The sequence below is a fragment of the Notothenia rossii genome (assembly GCF_949606895.1).
Source record: "Notothenia rossii genome assembly, chromosome: 1".
In the NCBI taxonomy this organism is placed as follows: domain Eukaryota; kingdom Metazoa; phylum Chordata; class Actinopteri; order Perciformes; family Nototheniidae; genus Notothenia; species Notothenia rossii.
In genome coordinates this window covers 64,151,676-64,174,385 of record NC_136912.1, presented here as the reverse complement: position 1 = coordinate 64,174,385, position 22,710 = coordinate 64,151,676, and the positions used below count along the sequence as shown (strand labels likewise).

General features: G+C 40.1%; 1 protein-coding gene across 2 annotated transcripts; it reads left to right on the top strand.

Moving 5' to 3' along the window:
* Nucleotides 1-408: 408 nt before the first annotated feature.
* On the top strand, nt 409-22,115 carry b4galt6 (UDP-Gal:betaGlcNAc beta 1,4- galactosyltransferase, polypeptide 6). 2 transcript variants are annotated; one of them, XM_079648469.1, is made up of 9 exons: nt 409-743; nt 4,850-4,966; nt 6,475-6,588; nt 7,278-7,402; nt 7,558-7,674; nt 7,764-7,951; nt 8,118-8,240; nt 14,987-15,088; nt 17,306-22,115. In XM_079648469.1, the coding sequence occupies exons 2-9, from the start codon at nt 4,867-4,869 to the stop codon at nt 17,451-17,453; spliced, it is 1,017 nt and encodes a 338-aa protein (XP_079504595.1). In that variant the 5' UTR covers nt 409-743; nt 4,850-4,866; the 3' UTR covers nt 17,454-22,115. The 2 variants fall into 2 exon arrangements, with proteins under 2 accessions (XP_079504595.1, XP_079504594.1); XM_079648468.1 differs by having other exon boundaries at nt 409-1,180.
* The last annotated feature ends 595 nt before the right edge of the window (nt 22,116-22,710 follow it).

Below are 22,710 nucleotides of genomic sequence, written 5' to 3'. Positions count from 1 at the left end.
AATGTCCCTTTTTATTTATGTAGCACCTTTCAACCAAAGTGCTTTCACAACACACTCCGGATTCCAACTTTGTAGGACACCATCTGATCAGCTGGTGTGCATGGATATTTATCCCTGTGAAAACTTATCTGCCCCTTTTCCAGCGGAAGCTGCCCACTAAAACACTTTTTTAATTACAAAGTTTTAGCAAACAAGCATGTCCTTGGTAAATAGTGTGCATACGACTGGATAAATAGGACATGGAATATACTGCAATAATTCTAAAAGCTAAATCATTTTTTGAATATGTATGATTGAATATGGGCGCAAATAAGGTGAAGAAAAATGTGCGTTACAGGAAGACACAGCCTTCCTGTACCGCACACACGTTTCCATGGCGACAAGGAGGAGGGGGACGTGTTGTTACACCCACCGGAAACGGTCTCTGCAGTGCCAGCAGAAAAGGAAAAGGAGTCCGACCTGATATCTCTTTGATTGCCTTTTTCAAACAATATTCTGCATTTACAGGTTTTTAATGAATGCCACGGTCGTGCAGAAACAGTGTGGAGGCACCCGGTGGCATGACAGGACTCCCGTGCGCGCGGTTTGATGAAGTAGTGCGCCGACTGTGTTGGACACACAGCGTCGGCCGAGAGTAGACTGTGGATGAAGGCTCAGCGGTCCTGCCCCCTTCAATGACCAACCTGCAGCGCTAGCGATAAAGGCTTCGCTGCCGACACCGCAACCATGGAAGGCTACCACAAGTACCCTTAAGTAGTTTTACTGTCTCAGCCCGTAGTTAACGGTTTCAACATGCCCGACCGGCGGTGCTCCATGCGGCTCTCAGTGGCCTGATATTAACGATACAGGCCTGCTTTTTCCATCTGGAAATTTCTTGGCAGGGGAAAGCAGGCCGGCTAGCATCGCTAACGTTTGCCTTCTCCGCGCTGTAGCTCTGGGCTTCGACGGTGCAGAATTTTCCATGACCACACCATTGACATTGTTGTCTATCAATTCGAATACTTTTTAACTCAAACATTTTTTATGGGATTCATATCGGCGAACGGGAAGCGGGCCTAAGCCAAAATGGTGAACTGGAGGCGGCTGCTGCGAATGTCCAACCGATCATTTCTGGCCTTCATATTCTTCTTTTCCATGTCCACCACTTGTCTCTACTTTATTTATGTGGCGCCGGGAATAGGTCAGTACAGAGGTTTACACTAAACGCTTTACAGGGCATCAGTTAATGTGATTATGTCTGGATTATCGTTATCCTCCGCAGCCAAACAAGCTCCAGCTGCTGTCTCAGCCCATGTTAACACCACTGGATGGATGCTAGCTAACGGGCTAACTATCCAGCTAACTAACTAACCCACCCCAGGCCATGATGCCCAGCTGGCCCTCGCTATTTTGCAATGTCAAAGAGCAAGTTACCTCTTTCAACGGAAAGCGGTAGAAATATTCTCTATATAGTGTCCCCTTGTGTTTGATATATGGAGGATATGAGCTTTAGCTAGCGTTGCAGTGTTGCCTTTTGAATTAATTAACCTTTGGCAACACTGCCAACGTCGGTGTTACTCTCAGGTTGGGAACCCAGCATCCACACTGCCTGTCCGCTTAATGACATGTGTGTGACATGTGTCAGTATTTCCCATCTCCACATGTCTGTAGTTGTGTTGACTATCCCGTTCCAATGACTGCGTTTACCACAGAGTATTTATTTAATGGTTAATTACACTTATTGGACACTAATCTCTGCTCAATCTGCTCTTTTTACATTGCACTTGCTGTTAAGACTACTCCATTAGCAATGTATTGACAATATAGTAATACAATGCACTCTTGATGTTTATCCAATAAGGTGGTCTAAAAAAATAACTTTCTGTTTTATGGATCTTTACATGGATTCAGATGCTAGATGATGCTTGTTTCAGTTTTAACATTTGGTGTGGATAGCGGTTTGGTTGTTTTGGCCTTCTGGTGATTACATGCCTCGGGATGTGATTTTGTTGATATATATATATATTATATAATTATAGGGCAGACTTTTACTGGCAGTCATTCTTTGAAAGAGAGGCAGTTCTTGGAAATGTAACTGAAGACATATGTCATGATTGTCGATGTGAAGAGATAACAAGACAAGACCGGGTTGTTTTTTTGTGTTCTGTGGGAACGGGGTATTGTGATTTTCATGAATCAAGCAAGGCAACTATCATCTGTGAGAGGGATTTCCCCAGTTTTGTATTGGTGTTTATTGACCAAGGTGGAAGCAACAAAACACATCTTCTCTTAGCTTTAATAAAGCTATATTGTTAATTGACAATAACACCATATTGAAAATATATTCAACATGCTACTGAAGTACTGTTCCCACAAATACACAATCCCTGATGTGTTTTAACTCTTACACATCTACCCTAATAGTAGGATCCATGCGGTTTTAAGATTTTACACTTTAGTTATTGCTTTAGAGGCCACAGGCTGCATCTCGTTCCAAATACGAAAAGCACAATGTTTACTGGTGTTTTGAGAATAATTTCAATCACTATATATTTAGCCTTAGATGTATTACTGCACAACAGAAAAACTTGAGTGAAGTAACCATGAGACAAACGCATCTCTTCAGAAATATGAATCATTTACTGCTCCTCTGTTTAATGTTGGGACTGAGCATAATGCATGTTGTAAATCAATGACGAAGAGGCACAGTACTTGTGTGTTTTTTTCCTCATACATCTGCAGTGCATTGCTGTAGATAGTTACGGTGTAAGTAATGTTTGCAATTCACCAAGTTAAGAGGAGAATATGATCCTATAGTATCTGGCTTGAGCTATATGAAGCAGCAGTGGTGTGAATGTTTGCTTTTTACAGTTAATGTGCTTGGGCTCTTCCTGGGTCATCCGGTAATGCTGTTTAGATTCCACCCTCTACTCAACACCCAGCTGAGATTACATTAGAGAACTCATGACTAGGGCTGCTTAGTTTACCGACATGTTATCAACTTTGCAAAAATGACTAGTGCAAGATTCAAAATTGCAAATGTATGTAAAAATATCTGAAGTATTGTGGTGCTGCAGAGAAATCCTAGCCTACAAATGGTATTATACAGATTTAATACAAAAATAGTTTAATCTTCTAAAATAAATTACATAATTATCATACCATTAGATCTAACAAATCATATTGCAAAGGCAATATCAGTCAATATAATTGCAAGTAGTTATTTTTTCAATATTGTGCAGCCCAGTCATGAAGGACAGTCATTTCATGCTTTGCTTGTTCTGCCTTCCCTGTGACCAATTTTCAAGCACGGGAAGCGCAGAACATATTGATTTGAGTTACGCCTGGCACCAGATATAGAGGGAGTGTTTCGCTTTAAAAGCATTTGTAAACCCTAAACAGAGGATGATACTTTTTTTGGTATTGTGGCAAACTTTGTTTCTGTATCCAGTAGCTAACTGTCCGTCTTTGTACGGCGTGTTATTTTAACGTCACCCCGTCACCTGCTCATCAACCAATGGGGCCTGGATTATGTGATAAGACTCTTATCATCCCCGAACACTGTGCTGTTTACCGCTCACACACAAACTGAATTTAGTGTTCTGGCCAATAGGAAGACTGACACTAGGGTGATCTAATGTGACGACGGTAGGGCTGCTCGATTATGGCAAACGAATATCCATTTACTTTGAAAACATCCATTTATTGAAAAACAATATGTGAACAGTATGTTTTTAACAGTGGATTACCCTGAACTTTAAGTATAATTCAACTGAAAAACCAAAAAAGAAAATTGTATTTCGATTATGTTGTTTTCATAATCGTTGCAAGCCAAAATCGTAATTGTGATTTAAAATACGATTTTAATTGAGCAGCCCTAGACGACAGTATCATAGAATGATGTTGTTAATGTGTTAACCCGAAGAGAAAATAAGTTTACCATGGTAGCTGTTCTTTTAAATGCTGTGCCTCTATAAGAAGATTGTAGTTAATATTATAAATCAACCGGCAGATTTATGGTAACCTTAAAATGTTATGACAGCTACGGCTGCACTATTGATATTTTACAGAAATCACAATATGGACTAGTGTAGTAATCCAAATTGCTTTAAGTGCAATATATTGCTAAGGCAAAATATGCTCAAATATCTGAAGTAAGTATTTAGGTGCTGCAGAGAAATCCCAGTCTGTAAAAATATCCTCTTAAAGAAATACTACATGATCATTTTAATGTTTTTCATATAACATGAATAAAGTTTCAAAAATTAGCATCCATCTGAATAACCACAATATGGGTTAAAATAATTGCAATTAGTTATTTTTCCAAATGGTGCAGCCCTGATGACAGCACTGTAGCAACTGTTATTTCCTCAATGGAATTATTGGACTATTATCATTATCATACTTTACCAAACTTAAAATGAATATAATTTACATAATGTCTGCCTTCTTACCATCTTTTCTTTTCACTAAGTACAAACCTTTTGACAAAATGGTATAATAAAATAATCGCCAGTAAAATATTGTAGAAAGATCATTGTGGTTGCAAAATTGATGTAAACCAAATGGACACATTTCCGAACCTTTAGTAGTGAACGTGTTTATACTGCCTTGAGTCAGTGTAGGCATTCATTTCAGTAAATAAGTAGGCAAAAGAAACAAAAAAAGATATAGAGCGGATTCTATAACTTGTGGGTTGCTGCTGTGTTGTGATTGATAAGTGTTTTAACCTTCACATGGTTGACAAGTTGTGTTGTAAAACAAGTTTTGTCATATAAACGTTGTTGCAATATTGCTACACAAAGCAAACGTAGACAAATATTATAAGCCAAAGTAATTCCCAATTTTTTTGTTTTTGTCTGTCCTTCAGCCAACACATATTTCTTCATGGTGCAGGCCCAGGGTATCATGTTGAGGGACAATGTGAGGACCATTGGCCAGATGATTCGATTGTACACTAACAAGAACAGTACACTCAACGGGACAGGTAAGTAAAGCACACATTTTCACCATACGGCTTATTGTTTAGCATTCTATCATCCTATCATCGCTACATTTAAGGAGTCTGCTAGCAGTATATTAATTGAATTCACATTTTAAAGTAGGTAGCTGACCAGATGGAGGAGTCTGTATCCATTTAAGGGAAATGTACCAAAGACAATGGCCACACTGCCTACATATATGCATTGTACATGAGATTAACAGCCTATGGAAAAGCTGCTGTTAATACGTCAAATATGTCATCACAACAACCATCGTCCAATGGTATGACTTATAAGTTGGCACATTTACAGTGACCATGTTAATGTTGTATTTATAGAGCTCATTTCCTAAATACACAAATTAGTTCAACCTTGTGCCTCACTAGGGACATTTTTGGCTTTTTTAACTTTAAATCTTTTTGATCATTATGGCTTGGTTAATGTGTACAAGTTCAGCGCCTGCTCGAAAGATGCTTGTTGTCTGGGCAACCAGACAACAAAAATTAAACAAAAAATCATTGGTGATATTGTTATTCTAAACATCAGTATTGGCTGATACATTTGCAACTGGGTGCTTCCCTACTATTTCACGTTAACAATTCCAACATTAAAAAAATAAAAATGGCATGGCCTCAATGGAAGAAACCACATTGAATATGTCCCAGGTGTCATATACCTCAGTTAGGCGACTTTAGGCGCTGTTGTTCTTTGGAGCACGCGTACCAAGTAAAGAGTTTTTTCAAACACGATCCCTATTACACAGTTGTGATTGTCTTATATAGAAGTAATGAATATATAAATACATTTTTACAAAGAAATCTAAGGTGCAGAGCTCTAAAAATACATACCAAGGTTAGAGTGCAGATTGGAAGCTGTGTGTTGTAATTATGGAAAGGGACCTACAAAGAATTAAAAGATTTTATTGATTTTCTTTCTTTTTGTTGTTGTGTCTGACTACATCTTGCTCAAAGAGAATTCTCCTTCTAAAATCTTATGTCATATTGAAATTGTGAAAATCGCATTAATGTTCAGCCATGTCAGTTAATATGTTTTTAAGACAAGACTACTCAACGCTATCTGTAATCCAAACCGTGAAAAAAGCCATTCCTTTCTATAATTGTCACTCATGTTTCCACCTCCTGTTTTCAACGACAAGTCACATGCAAACAGGCTGGGGATCAAGTTAAGGATGAAGAAAACAACTCTTGAATTGTTTGTAGGTTCCTTTCCATAATTGTGTAGGTTTAAAATAACAATCTGAGTTTGTCAGTGGAAAGAACGGGCACTTTAGGTGAAAAGTCATTGACAGGGCAGGGCCTTTATATAGGATTACCTTGCAGGCTGTTAAGCGCCTTCTGCTCCAGGCTGTACCAATTTCCTAAAAATGTTTTTCATTCGACACAATCATGAGAAATAGGGTCCATATTGAAGCCCTATCATCAGTCATCTGATGTCAATGATGTGGTTTGGAGTATTCTGCTGTTATACTAGATGTTGGTTGATTTTGCTTCAGACTATCCTGATGGCAGCAACTCCAGTGAATACCTGGTACAGCCGACCACGTACCTCCCCGAGAACTTCACCTATGCCCAGAACCTGCCATGTCCAGAGCGATTACCTTCTATGAGTGAGTACAGACCTTTTACCTGACAAGAAACAGGAAAGGGTTGTCGCAGCTTCCTCCCTTTGTTTCCATTAAGCAAGTAGACGCTTTAACAGACAGTTTTAATGCATTATCTTTCATTCATTTGTTTTTACTTGTTTGACTTCCGATAGATATATGACCTTTTTAAAATAGTCAAACAAAACAAAAGAGGCAAAACTCCCATAAAATAATAAACAACTTGGATCGTCTTTCTTCCTTTTACTTTGTGTAGGATAATATTACTAAACGGTATAAAACTGTTTCTCAACTGTGTCTTTCGCACAGGTTGCCTATCTCTGTGTCTCTTAAGAGGCTTGCGCCGTGGGAAATGTAGTCTTTTATATTTCCATGACTACTGAGGTCACGATTCTGTGACAATATATGACCTTTTTTACAAATTGAAAGACGGGCTCTAACATGTCGTTTCAGGAAAGCCATCATTTGAAATCTACTGCACTTCAAGCTTTGCTGCTTAATTGTTCTGTTGTAAAAATACAACACAAATATAAAAGAAATGAGAATTAGCTAATAGCGGTCAGACCAATGAGCTAAGTAGCACAGAAATGAGAGAAAAACAAAGCCCTATGCTTTACTCTGTAGAAAGTTCTTATTTGTTTTAATGTGAAGCTGATTTATGTACCCCCCACACACACACACAACTCTCTCCACAGAGGGCCTTATTGAAGTAAACATGACAGAGATCCCCATGGAGGAGATAGAACTGAGGTCCTCCAAGTATTTTGACATTGAGTTTGGAGGCCACTGGAAACCAAAAGACTGCAGACCTCGCTGGAAGGTAGGCCTTTTAGAAGTGTATAAATAATATATATCCTTCAAACTGTTTTTAAACCAGTGATGCAAATGGATTCCTCTAGGGGGAAAACAACAACAAAGCAGATGAATTTAGTCGAATGTTGGCTTTTATTTCTTACTCTATTATTTTCCTTTTAGGTGGCCATCCTGATTCCGTTTAGAAACCGTCATGAGCATCTCCCCATCCTCTTCCAACATCTTATTCCCATGCTGCAGAGACAGCGGCTGCAGTTTGCCTTCTACGTCATCGAACAGGTGTGTGGCCCGCACTGCATGCTGCTGTATGAACACGTTGTGCATTACAAGACAGCTTTATTAACGTGTACTCAACTCATGGCGTGTAGAGTGGCAGCCAGCCCTTCAACAGAGCCATGCTGTTTAACGTGGGATTCCTGGAGGCCATGAAGGACTTGGACTGGGACTGCTTGATCTTCCATGACGTCGACCACATCCCTGAGAATGACCGAAACTACTACGGCTGCGGTCAGATGCCACGCCACTTTGCTGCCAAGCTGGACAAATACATGTACATGTGAGTGTGTCATCAGATATCTTTTAAGAACATAAATGTTTTTCCTGCTTAAGTTAAGTATTGATTTCCTTCGGTGGCAATGACCAATAGATTTCAAATTGTTCGGACAGGCTATGAACTAGCCAGATCATGTTTATTGTAACACTTTGTTTGTTTTTGTTTCCAGTCTTCCATATAGCGAGTTCTTTGGTGGTGTCAGTGGACTCACTGTGGAGCAGTTTCGGAAGATTAATGGCTTTCCCAATGCATTCTGGGGCTGGGGAGGAGAGGATGACGACTTGTGGAACAGGTTAGTCTACAAACAAGGTTTTTACAAAGTAATCAGACCCCTTCATTTAGTTACTCAGCAGTGCTTGTGTTCTCGTTTTTACATCGGACTGCTTTTCTCTTCTGTGCTTTTCACATAAAGAGAAACACAACGGTGATCTGTAATAAGGGGTGTATTGAGACAGAAAACAAACAGCATGCAGAGACCCACCTTAAGTCCGTTAGTGTGGATTTTGATGCGCTAACCAAAGTCCGGCCAAGCATACAGTTTTTGTTAGAACCACAAATCTATTATGACATGATGCGTGGCACTAAAACACTCCCCTTGGTCCTCAGGAAAGCTTAGATGTTAAGTCTTTCCTTTCAGAGGTTTGATAGATAATCTTAACTCGGTATCGCTCACATTACACACACAGGCAACCATCGTCGTAGGATGATAAATACCTTGCGGACCAAGAGGCTAATTGTTTTAGCATCTTCCATCTACATTTATCAAATGAAATGATCTGCAAAGGATCCTCTCCTCAAAATACAAATATGAACCTGGAAATGAGCTGAATATGTTCTCTTGCCTTAGAAAGTGGCACCATGTTTCCTAGAAAGTACTTTAAAGGTAACGTATTTACTCCGTAATTATGGTTGCCATTTTAAGCATTAATCAACCTTAAGCCAAGAAAAAAGCTGTAAGCTGTTTTGCCATGGTTGAGACAATTGGAAGTCTTGTGATGCAGCTTCATCAATCCTCTCTTTTCTAAATAATATTAGGAGAAAGATTAGAAAGATGTTTGCAGCAGTGTGTGTGCAGCATCTTTGGTGCAGGACCATAGCAGAAATGTGGTTCTCTTTATGATACACTTCTGGTGTTCTTCTTTTCTTTTGAAAGTACAACAGCAGACCCTGACACAGGCTCCCTGTGGTCTCCATGGTTACTACTGAAGGTATCTGCACAGTACCATAGTTAACCTAGTGTATATATCTCCAGAGGAGTAGATGATACCTTTTTAGATACCTGTTGTAATTTATTCACCCATACCGTATAGGCAGCAAAAATGTCTTTGTGGTAAAAGACCTGGACCTGTGTTTATCAAGCGTCTCTCCTCCCAGTAATCCTGCTGAGAGTTCAACTGGGACTTCTGACAGCTGAGAGGGGTTGGAGCTGCTGCTATGATATTCATCTGCTCCCCAAACCTTCCAGTTTGAATTTGATGTTTTTACCACTTCAGTAATGTCTGATACTGAGTAGTCTTATGTCCTGGTCTGATATTGTTGGATGTGCTATGGTTGTGATCATTACCACTGTTCTCATATACCATTGCCCCATAGAATGGTGCAGTAATGATGTGTTTTTCTAGGTTGACCCGGAAGTGAGCATCGCAAGGGGGAAAAAAGGGATTTTAGAATATTGCAGAAAAACATCCGTGGCATACATACATTTGTTTAGCAGGATAATATCTACATATTAAACACCACTTTTATGATTTTGGAAGCATAATGCAATCGACAGAGGTAAAAAGCTAACGTTAGGATATGGTGTGGTGGGAATTTTGTTAGACAAACTAACAAATAATAATAAAATGGTGGGTAAACCTTTCCATTATACCGAGATGAAGAGTCTTGAAGTAAACAGTCTTTTAGAGAGAGAGAGAGAGTGACATCTGGAGAGAACATTTTGAAAGTTTGTACAAAGACATACCAATAAATCTAATGAATTCAGATCAATGTATTACAAAAGAGAAACTCCAAACATTAGAAGAAACTATTAAAGACAACCAAAACCCCCTTGATTTCCCAATGACTTGGGAAGAGTTGACCACACAGACACAATCTCTCCGGCCAAGGAAAGCTTGTGGCCCAGACAACATTAAAAACGAAATGCTCAGATGCAGCACCCCAGAGATGCAGGGTACAGTATTAAAGCTGTTCAATATCATATTGCAGTCAGGATGTTTTCCTGACATCTGGTGCAAAGGGCTCATTTCCCCCATTCATAAGAGTGGAGACAAATCAGACCCTAATAACTACCGTGGCATCTGTGTCAGCAGCTGTCTGGGGAAATTATTCTGTAGTATTCTAAATAAAAGAATACAAGATTTCCTTAACCGACAATCCATCTTGAGTCAAAATCAAATTGGCTTCCTTCCAAAACACCGCACCACCGACCATGTATATACCCTTCACACTTTAGTGAACAAACATGTACACCAAACAAAACATGGTAAGATATTCACTTGTTTCATTGATTTCAAAAAAGCTTTCGACTCTATTTGGCACGAAGGGCTCTATTATAGACTTCTACATTGTGGTGTAGGGGGCAAAATGTACGATCTGGTTAAATCAATGTATTTAGGGAATAAGTGTGCTGTTAAAATTGGAGACAAACAAACTGAATTCTTCACCCAGAGAAGAGGTGTTCGTCAGGGTTGCAATTTAAGTCCCACTTTATTTAATATATATATAAATGAACTTGCTGTTCAGTTGGATCACTGTGCTGCTCCTGGCCTCTCCCTCCTAGAGAGAGAGGTGAAGTGTCTGCTTTATGCTGATGACCTTGTTCTGCTGTCTCCTACTGAACAAGGACTACAACAACAGCTGGACATAGTAGACCAGTACTGTAAGAACTGGGCCCTGGCAGTCAATATGAAGAAAACTAATGTCATGGTTTTCCAAAAACGCCCCAGATGTCAGGAGAACAAATACCAGTTTACCATAAATAATCATATCATCGAACATAGTATGAGTTACACCTACCTCGGTTTAACCATAACAGCATCAGGAAGTTTCAACATGGCAGTGAATGCACTCAAAGAAAAAGCCAGAAGAGCTCTTAATGCAATTAAGAGAACATTTTATAATGTCCAAATTCCAATTAAAATCTGGCTCAAAATCTTTGATAGCGTGATCCAGCCCATTGCGCTGTACGGTAGTGAAGTATGGGGTCCACTCAGTCACCAGAGCTATACCCGCTGGGACAAACATCCAACAGAGTCTTTCCATGCAGAATTCTGCAGATACATTTTACGTGTTCAGAGAAAAACACCAACAAATGCATGTAGAGCAGAATTAGGCAGATACCCACTGATCATTAACACTCAAAAGAGAGCACTGACATTCTTTAACCACCTTAGATCCAGCCCCCGAGACACCCTCCACTCCAAAGCCCTCCAAAGCCAAGAGCTAACCCCAGAGAAGAGTCCCCTATGTCAGCTGGTGCTGAGGCTAACTGCCCCCTCTCAGAGCCACTCTGACCAGTCTCTCAACAACACTGCTCTCCAAACACCAATCACAGTCAAACGCATTATAACACAATGTAAAGACAACTATTTACAACATTGGGAAGAAGAAACTAAAAGCCAAAGTAGATTAGAATGTTACCTGGCTCTAAACAGAGAGTATGAGCTGGCAGAGTATCTCTCTACTGTCAGAGATAGAAAGCAGAGACAGATCCTAACCAAGTACAGGCTCAGTGACCACAAACTGGCAATCGAAACAGGAAGACTCAAAAGATCCTGGCAACCAAAAGAGAACAGAACATGTGGTCACTGTACGACAGGTGAGACTGAGACAGAGATGCACTTCCTCCTGAAGTGCCAAACATTCAACGAAGTAAGGAGCATTTATTGGAACAAGTTGAACTCTGTAATCCCAGGTTTCAAGGAGGTTGATGACCTCTCAAGACTGAGAGTACTCCTAGGAGAAGGAGACAAGGCACACCTTGCTGCCCAATATGTATACACATGCCACAACCTGAGGGACAGTGAATGAGAGACACACACACACACACACACACACACACACACACACACACACACACACACACGTGTTGAACTGTAATTGTATCACTGTATATATATATCATCAATAATATGTAAAAATTTGAAATGTCTGTTAATGTTGTTAATTATTTTGTATTGTGATGCTTTGGCAACATTGTTTAATTTAACTTTCATGCCAATAAAGCCCCATTGAATTGAATTGAAGAGAGAGAGAGAGAGAGAGAGAGAGAGAGACTTGTAAAATATCCATAAAGTAAATCTGTTTACAGTTGTGTTTCATCTGGGTGTTGAGAGATGTATCCATAGATCTCTTAATGTTGCTAAGATTATCGAGCCTTCATTGTAACAGTTGCGGTTGTACTGTGTGCGTGTGGGGAGTGTTGCAGTAAAAAATTCCACTGTAGCGCCGCCGCCACTGTGGACTAAGCCCCGAATGTTTTCAGGTCCAGGCGACGCCCCTGGGTGGCAGCATATGCACCACCACCACCCCTCGCCCTCCATGATCAGGCGGTTTCTCCGATTTTGTTGTCAATGTTTTGACTAAACTTTGTTACTGTTCACATACAAGTAAACATTACATTTGAATGATTTAGTGAGCTGGTGTTATTTTTTTAAAACCACAAACCGCATGTTGGCTATTTCAGCACCACGCGCTGTCCACCTACTTATTGATCCACTATCAGCGTCAGTTAGACCCTCCAGAAAAACGCGGGCTAAAATCCTTGATTATGCGATTAAACATGCAGGTTTTTTATGTGATTTTATGCGATGAAATTGCGAAATATGCGGAAAGTTGCGAAAAATAATAGATTTTTTTTTAAAATATTGGGCTGTCTTATTTATTCTCTCTCACACAAAACCCGCCACTAACGTTAAACCCCTTTCCTATTCAATTGAACACATTCAATGTTTATTTATTGTAAAAGCAATTGGGCTATTTTAATCACTTTCTCACTCTCTCACACACACACACACACACACACACACACACACACACACACACACACACACACACACACACACACACACACACACACACACACACACACACACACACACACACACACACACACACACACACACACACACACACACACACACACACACACACACTTCCACGCCTCATTCTGTTTTCAATTACTCGTTCGTTATCTGACCAGCTTCAATCTTGTAGGCTACTCACTTCGTTTCTTGTAGCCCTCGAAAGGGTTTTGGAGGTTGATGCCTCGGTGAACGTGAGTTGTTTGGCTTTCTTGTCCACAGCAGCAGAAAGCATTTTCGAATGTTTGAATGAATCAAAGTGGGTCGTCACCTTCGATTTTCTCTAAGACTTATAATCCAACACACAGTTGCACGGGGTGCAGAATAGTTTCCCCCCACTTTTGTGAAAGACATTGGGGTACTGCTTTGCCCGGTCTTTAGCAGAAATGTTCGTCGGTAAATGAGATGGATCAGATTTTTTCATCTTGGTGTTTTCTCTCTCGTGTGAGCTCCACACGTTCACTCTACGGCAGGGGTGAGGAACCTTTTTCCTCTCAAGGGCCATTTCAATTTTTACAACATCCTTCGAGGGCCGTACAAATTATTGAACTCAACGTCTGCTTAAAAAACTCAAATCACAGCCCATTCATTTCGCCTTTCTTTCATGCTGTGCAAAGAAAAAGCAACCTCTTAATCCAGATATTTGACCATGACCCGCGCATTCATGCACCGTGGCATGACCACCAAAACAGACAGATATGAACACAAGATGTGTGCAAATGTATTTAGTTTCATATCCATGTGGACATGATTTAAGTGTGGGGGGGGGGTGGATCTAACCTCATCTAGGGGGGTTTGGGGGCATGCACCACCAGGAAGATTCTTTTTAAATGTTGAAGTTAAAAGCATCAATCTGGTGCAATTTGAGAGCAACATGAAGAGATCTATGGATACATCTCTCAACACCAATATGAAACAGAACTGCAAGCAGATTTTTTTTCTTTTTGGATATTTTACAAATAACTTCCCTTTTAAACTGTATTCTTGTTTATTAATAACAACTTTTTTTTACTGTCATATTAGTATTGTATACCTGTTTACTTTATTCTCTTATTTTTCTATAACTATAATGATCATATAAAGATGTGCCTTAAATGTACCTCACTGGTTGGAGAAAAAGCTTCTTATATTCGTTAGCATAGCTAGCTAACCAGATGCTAATAACAACAAAGTTATTGACTGTATGATCAGTATGACAGAAGAACAGATCGACACTGGTCTTTCAACTAAAGGCACAGCCACGCAAAAACTGCGGCATGTGTACAGCTCCTTATGGGTACTGCAATTTGTGAAGTCCCGGCCCGGAGCCACGTTCTGATGCTCTCCGTTAGAACTACACTCCTGTCAGACGAGACATATACCACGTGATGACACGTTAGGCTCGTGTTGTTTTCAAGGACCCTGACCTTGGCCAGGAAAAACAAGCTTGTTTAATTATTTTGCGGTCTAGATTTCTTGAATTTTTTTCTTTTTTGCGTGTGTTTATAAATGACCTCGAGGGCCGTACCAAATGGTCTCGCGGGCCGTATACGGCCCGGAGGCCGGAGGTTCCCCACCCCTGCTCTACGGTGTTGTTTACCTTCTGTGATGCGCAAGCTGATGACGTCACATCATCCTCATCACTACTTCACGAGTTAACTTTTTTTTTCTCAACTTTGTGTGGAAAAATGCGGGGATTATGCGGCCTTTTGATAAATATGCTGCCTTTTAAAAATCTGCGCCATTTTGCTGATTATGCGGTAAATTCTGCGATCGCAGGATCGCGTTTTTCATGAGGGTCTAGTCAGTGCACCCCGCTGCCAGATTGTGCCTGTGCTGTGTGTCATTCACTCTCAACATGGATAAAAGTACAATAAGCGTTCTTCAGGTGTAGGTAGATTCTCTATTCGGACATTATTGCTGCCGGGCAAAGCCGACCCATGCTGTACAGTAATTCAGCGTTGTTTCTCCTAAGGGTTCACTATGCTGGACTGAATGTGACTCGACCCGAGGGAGAGATCGGCAAGTACAAGTCCATTCATCACCACCACAGAGGAGAGGTGCAGTTTCTCGGGAGGTAAGACAGATTTATGTCTCAGTCAGAAATTGACTTTAAATTAATTAATGAAAACTTAGTTTAAAGCAAATGAGCTTTGTATAGTTCAGCACTGTAAGCCTACCTAAAATTAGGCTTGTGATATTCTTTTTTATTTTTTTTATTATTGGCATGAAATCATTTAAAAGCTTGATACTTGTTTGTTTGTTTGTAGCCTTTATTTAACCAGGTAAAATCCCATTGAGATCAACGATCTCTTTTTCAAGGGAGACCTGCAGCACATTGGTTACACATGAAAACAAAAAGGACATCAGACAACATAATTACAGGGGTACAAATTACAACCTATTCACAATGACAGGTATCAAATAACATTTAATCTATCCGAGCTTTAAAATGATGCAGGGGAACCAAAATGCTCAGTTTAAAATAAATGTGCATAGTGTTCCAAGCTCGAGGAGCAGCGCACATAAAAGCTTTTGTACCTACAACAGTCCTAGCACTTGGCACTTGTAATAAAAACACATCCTGGGATCTCAGGCAATAGCTACTTGCCACTCTGTGAGATAAAAGAGCAGATATAAGTTGGTAGTTTACCCAACGTGGCTTTATACATAAACATGTAGCAATGACTGAGCCTCCATACAGTAAGTGAAGGCAAACCTGCCCTGGCATACAGGGTAATCAAACTCATCAGTAAGTGTCCCTGTTGCTCGGTCTGACATGTTCCTTAATCAACATGAACACACACATGCACACACTACTTTGTTTGTGGGATTGAAGGTCAGTCCTGCAGCCACAAATAGTGCACCAAATGCAGGGGTAGACATTAAGGGAGGGCCAGTGTAATTGTATCATCACTGGCCCCACCATTGTAACCACTGGCCCAAGAGCATTCATCCAAATATCGACTAATAATGAAAAAAATGAACACATTTTTTGCAATAGTCATTTATGCACAAACTACATTACTACTTGTACTACAACATTTGAATCATCAGTTCTTCCTCATTTTCCTCAATTGTTCATATTTGGTTTATTAAAATAATTATACGAGGAAAAAAATGTCTGCTATTGTTATTATGAGTATATTATTATTTGTATAATGCACTTTCTGCTTTCCTCATTAGGAGTTAGAAATGTAATGGCTATGTAATTGATTTGATTAGAACCTTCATTATCCTAAATTGCTGGGACATTTCCCTAAAGCCAATACCTTTTTATATTGTCTACTCTTCACTTACTTGTCAGCATAGGTCGGCATTGATGTACAGAGCCGATAGAAGACCTTGTTTATATTGGCATCACATCAAAGCAAACAAAATCGATCAAGCTGGCTGAAACTTTCTCTCCCCCTTCTCATACTCCCTGTCACTCTCCTTTAACTCTTCCGGTGACATTCTTTTATTTGAAGATAGTTTTTTGCCAGGCGCTTGGCTGGAGAATGGTTAGATGGCGAGAAAGTCTGTAGTGAACGAGCACGCTCCCGCTCACGGGAGCCTGCTCGCGCTGCGATCCGCAGCAAACAACTGTTTGCTTTTCACCCAACAAAGACAGCCGCCTCACGGAATGCTATGTTGTAGCGTTGATAAACGAAACAATTTAACTAAATTGCTAGTCAAAATACCAATACCACAGTTCCATTCTTTTTTTTTAAAGCAATATTTTTAGTGGCCCGAGCTGGCAAGTGGAAAGGACGTTATGCTGGCCCGGGGGTGTCTAAATAGTGCTTCCAGGCCAGTGGGCCATTTATAATGTTGAGCCCTGAAATGTGTATTCATCCACAGAATAAACTAGTTCCCAACCAGTGCACTGTTCTGTCCATTTTGAGTTAGACTAACAATTGCAATTCTTTGCAACAACAGCTTTTTTTAAGAAAATAACCTTTTAGCAATGGAGACATACATATTGAACGAAAAAGCCACATCATGGAAAAACATGGAATTTGATTTATTAATTTCCTGAAAATCTAAGAAAAAGAGTACAGAATATTTTCCCATTCTGTTTCATAAAATATACAATTGAGATATTCCAAATGTTGACCTCTGTATGAAAGCTGCAGCTACTTGGCCAACTGTAGCTAATGGCAAAAAACACCAAAGGGTACATAGTGTCAGTCCGAAGGCTACATGGCATGGTTTGTTTAGTTGTTAATGTACACCTTGTATTTTGCACCTATAGTCTGCAGCAGGAGATGCATGACAGGATGCATATTGAGATCTGTCTGTCTGTCTGTAGGTATAAACTGCTTCGGTATTCCAAAGAGCGGCAACACCTCGACGGCCTCAACAACCTCCACTACAGTCCCCACTTCTCCCTCAGCAGCCTCTACAAGAACATCACGGTGGACCTGGACCCCGATCTCGCCCCCATCTCAGACTACTGATCTGCCCCAACCAACCCCCAGCTCCCCTCCGGCCTGGCCTCCTGCTAAGCAGCGGAGGAGAGGAGAGGGCTCGGACCCAGGAGGGTTGAAGAGGCGCACCATGTAATGCTGCCAAGAAAACTTAGTGAGGGAAAAAAAAAATCCAAATCCAAATCGACAAAAAAAGAGCAGAAAACGAAGAGGCAGTGGCAAGTCTCTCAAAGTGTGTGTGTGTGTGTGTGTGTGTGTGTGTGTGTGTGTGTGTGTGTGTGTGTGTGTGTGTGTGTGTGTGTGTGTGTGTGTGTGTGTGTGTGTGTGTGTGTGTGTGTGTGTGTGTGTGTGTGTGTGTGTGTGTGTGTGTGTGTGTGTGTGTGTGTGTGTGTGTGTGTGTGTGTGTGTGTGTGTGTGTGTGTGTGTGTGTGTGTGTGTGTGTGTGTGTGTGTGTGTGTGTGTGTGTGTGTGTGTGTGTGGTAAGTCGCTGCATGTCTTCTCTGTGTCCGTGCCGGCTTCTCTCCTGGAGTGGACATGAGTTGGTACGTTGGAGGGAGCAGCAGCATCTCAGCTCGGTGTTGAGTGCACAGCCTTACTGTGGCAGACCCACAGCTCCCTCTGCTCCGCACTGCTTCACTTCTCATGATCACCGTCACCTTACAAGCCAACAGACAAGTTACGTCTCACTTTCTACTGTCTTTTGTTTTTCTACATATCGTTTTATTTCGGCCGCAGTTTTCCTTTTTTAAAGGAGGGATCTGATCGAGGTCGACATTAATGTTTGTGATGTACATTTTTTTATTTTGATACGTGGTATTTATTTTCTCTAATTCAGGATGCTCGAAGAAGCACTCCTGTCTGTCTCACTCTTCGCTGTTTGTTTTGCTGCACTGCTGCTGAATCCGCATGAACATGTATGTAAATATCGGCCTCTAGAAGCTCGAACACAGAACACAAATATGTAAATATGGGCTTTTAAATGCTCGGGCATATAACAGTGATATTCCAGTGGGTTTGAATTTTATTTTGGCAGCTACCTTTGTTCTAAGGATTTAATAGGAGTGAGTGGTTTCTTCCAAACAGGAAGATCTTCTAACAATATAGGATGTTTGGCTTGAAAAAAAAAAAAAGTATCCAAATGTTAAGATTTGACCTTATACCTTTTGCATGCCTTAATTTATTTTGTTTACCAGATTTTGTTATTTTCAAACATAAATGATTTCATCAGTTAGAGATGTGTATATTCTCAATTTTGCCTTTGTTGAGCTTTTTTTCCTTTGAGGTGCACTGTGTGAATAAAGACTGGAAGCCGGGTCCATCAAACAGCACGAGTGTGTCCTGACACACAACGTGCTTTACGCTACTTCCTGGTTTCATGTGAGAGTGTATATTTTTTGTCTCGGATTTTGCTCTTATGTTTTAGACTTTTTTTTTATGATTTGTACTTTAGTGATTTAGTGCTGGACCATGTGATAAAGCTTGTCACTGTACTGTACCATGCTGAAGCATGGGTGGGCGGGATGCTGTTGTCAGGCAGAGGGGCCAGAATGAGAGAACCTCAGAGTCAGCGCTCCCGCTGAACCTCCTGCTGTTCTTGAATGGCACACGCTGTGAAAAGTTTAACGTCTTAAAGCTTTGAGCACTATGGAGACGCAGAGAAAAGGAGTCGGCAGATTATTTTTTACCAGATGTTCACTGTTAGATTCTTCTCCACATCTTAAGGTTTTGAGTAGTTGTTTGTTTGGACATTTCCTGTCCCATGGGACTGTTTGATGTTCTTTATGATGCCTCGCTTATTGTGCCGTCAGGTGTTTGTAACACCTTCGGTTCTGCATTTAACTGTGGGACTGATTTAGAGCTTTAGTGACCAAAGATAGCTGCAGCGACCACGCCACGTCTACAAAGCAAACCATTAGTATTAAAAACACATTATGAACATTAGCTGTTTGCTTTATGTATCTGTTGGGACAAATATGGTTGCTGCTGAAGATCATGTGAAGCTCCAGAAGCAACTTAATTGCTTTTGTCCCGAGAAAGATTTGTTAAAGACAACATACATTTTTGATTTGCAGAAAGTTAATCACAACTTATTTACCAAAATCAATTTGATTAAGTCACTTTTTAAACAGTCCACTCTCTCAAATATAATTGTTTATTATTATTATTATTATTATATTAACTTAAATATCTTCTGGTTGTGGACTGTGGACAAGCATATTTTAGATGTTACAGAAATTAAATTAAATTGTTGTAGGCCAAACATAAAATAAATGGAGCAAATAATCAGCAGATTAGTTAAGGATGAAAAGAAGGAACTAAGTTTACTGTTTGGCTGTTGTGCCAGGTAGGAAATGGCCAGAGTAATGTTTCTCGTTCCCTTTTTATAGTTTTCAGACATTTCGTTTCCACCCTCTACACAAACAACGCAAGGAGTTGTGAGAAAGGCATTATTTAAGCCATGGTGACTTCACATGCATCCTACCCATCTCCCAGAAGCCCTTGCAGCAGCGATGGTCACAGCAGCTTTTACATGTTACCAGACGCAGTTGAACCTCAGTAAACAATTTGTGGCCATAGTATTGATTGCAGGTGGACAGGACTACAGAAGACCGCTCAGTCAGCGTCGGTCTAAAGTGGTGCTAAAGGAGTGCTTTTCCTTTCATACCTTAGTACCACACTCTTGCATGAGGGAAGGTATAGTCCTTCTTAATGGTCACTAGCCATTCTAAATATGGCAGGAAGATCACGCAGAACACATTATATTCATGGCTCTTGGTTTCTTTAACACCAGAAGCGACAGTAGATAAGTACACAGGATATGTGTTTTACATCACAAAGAGTAAATGTGAGCATGTAGCTTTACATCACGCTGTGTTCCATTCTCCTCATGGATCTGCAATCCAAAACTGGTCCAGATGACAATTTCTGACATGGAAATAATGTGTGACATCAGTTTACTGAATAGTCTGTTTATCCTGGCTCTGAAAAGTGCCCGCAGCCCTTTTTATCACATGACTGTCTAAAATCTAAAAGTATGTATACCGTGCAGATGCTCTGTTCACCACGAGACAGCCGTATTCCATTTTGCAGTATTTCTTTGTGCCTTTTTTTCTTTCCTTTTCACTTTACATTCTGAGATTACACATGTTTTGTCCCTTTTTATTTGAATCATATCAAGAGTGTGAAATCTGTTGAGTCATAGGATGTGATGTGTAATAATCCACTGTGACTGCCTGTGGGACGTGTTCAACTAAAGCTTTGGGCCAAATGCACTGAGCTGCAGCTGCAGGGTTCATCTCACTTCATAGGGAATGCATACAAAGCTGACTTCCTGTTCTCCAGCACAATGAACATGATCGTGTTCTTTATCATCAAGGCACAACATGCTGAGGCCAATCCACCCACTGCACCTGAAACCTTTTCTAGCCTTCAATCTGCATGGCCTTGCCTACAAATACGTATGTGGACAAAAATGATGTAGTTCCCATGTAGTTTCCATGCGCATGCTGACAGCAGGTACACAGTGGCTTCGCTTTACTGAATAGCATGATGTTGTCACATGTCAACGGTGCTGACTCCTCTGCTCAATAATCTGGTTTAAACCAATGTTTGCCATTACTTTCAGCAGTATGACATTGTATCAAAATGTGTTTTTCTTTGATTCACACATCAGCATTAGCTGATAGATGGAGAACAATGTGAATCTAGAAAGGCATAATCTTAAAGTCATTAGGACACAGGGCTGCTGTTGCACTCCTTGTCCACCAGATAGCGCTGCAAAATATCCTACTTGCACATATCCAGGTCGCAATTATTCAAGGAAACTCTATAAAATATTTATCAAAAAGTGTCCACATTTCAGTTGCCTCCATCTGCAAATGGAGATCGCTCATATCATCTGATCATCAGATGTTGGTGTTCTGTTTGAGGCTGCAAAACCAGGAACAAGCAAATGTGTTATTGAAATATCAACATATGTTTAAAGGAATTTGCCAAACATTGGATCTTTGGAATTCATCAAATATCCTTTTGCAAATGTTCAAAAGAAAAATGTATTCCTAACATTTGGAATTCTTAATAACAGGAGATTCATATACACATTTCAAAGGAAATGTCGAATTCCTTTATATCATTTAGAAAGTGTTGACAGGTGTTTAACTGTAACATGTCAAACTCTTTACATATTTGGTCACCTAATTGTAAGGGATCCATAATGTTGGTGTAAAATGAATATTGGTCGATGAGTTATTGTATAGATACCAGTATTTCCTTCAAATTCCAGTATTAGCCTTGCTCTGAGTAACTAAGAAGACCATAAGGTGAGGCTGAAAGCCCCAGAACATTTCAAGTTGACCTTGTGCTGAGAAATGTTTTGTCAAACTGCTCCTTTGTCTTTATTGAACCCTCAAACTCAATGATATGGTTGGAAAAACAACTGAAACTGTAGTAATTGCCCCCAACCCCCTCCCGAACACTTTGGGAGCCTGTTAACATGATAATGTAGCACCCCCACCAAACCGCTGAACTTCTTAACATGTTGAAGTTCGCCCCATTGTCAGATTTCTGCAGTCTTTGGTAACAGACAGTATACAAATAGTTTGAGTCTAGTGTTGAATTGTTACTTTGTAAAGTTTCTTTCTTTGTCAAAAAAATACATATTAAACACTTCATTGCCATATTCTGGAAAACAGACCTGATATTTGTCTTTCTTTTCACGTGATAATCCCAGGCTTCCATGATGTTACATGCTAAGCAGGGGTGTAATGTAAAAATGACATGTACTTGCAGTGGTGTGAAGTATATTTACTAAAGTACTGTAATGCTACTTTATACTTTTACTGCACTACAATTCAGAGGTAAATGGTGTACTTTTACTCCACTACATTTGATTAATAATACCTGTCGTGGCTTCCTTCCTTGTCTTTCCATCAAGCCACTAGACGCCTTAAACAGACAGTTCTAACTCGTTTCTTTCCTTTAAATTACTCACAGTTTGAAAAGTTGCTTGGCCTCCGATGGTTTAGATCAGGGGTGTCAAACTCATTTTAGCTCAGGGGCCACATGGAGGAAAATCTATTCCCAAGTGGGCCGGAGCGGTAAAATCATAGCATAATAACAAAAAAATGACGACAACTTCAGATTGTTTTCTTTGTTTAAGTTTAGTGAACTTTAGTGCAATAACAGTACAAGCACATTTAGACTTGGCGTATCAACAAAAAGCCATACAACAACATTAAGTCATATACTGGGAATGAACAAAATACAAAAACTCTTCTCAAATAACTAA

Excerpts from the sequence above, each read along its gene's own strand:
- b4galt6 (XM_079648468.1), top strand. The coding sequence starts at position 1,066 with ATGGTGAACTGGAGGCGGCTGCTGCGAATGTCCAACCGATCATTTCTG. Across the intron at positions 7,675-7,763 it reads CCTTCTACGTCATCGAACAG|AGTGGCAGCCAGCCCTTCAA; the intron begins GTGTGTGGCCCG and ends CATGGCGTGTAG. Across the intron at positions 8,241-14,986 it reads GATGACGACTTGTGGAACAG|GGTTCACTATGCTGGACTGA; the intron begins GTTAGTCTACAA and ends GTTTCTCCTAAG.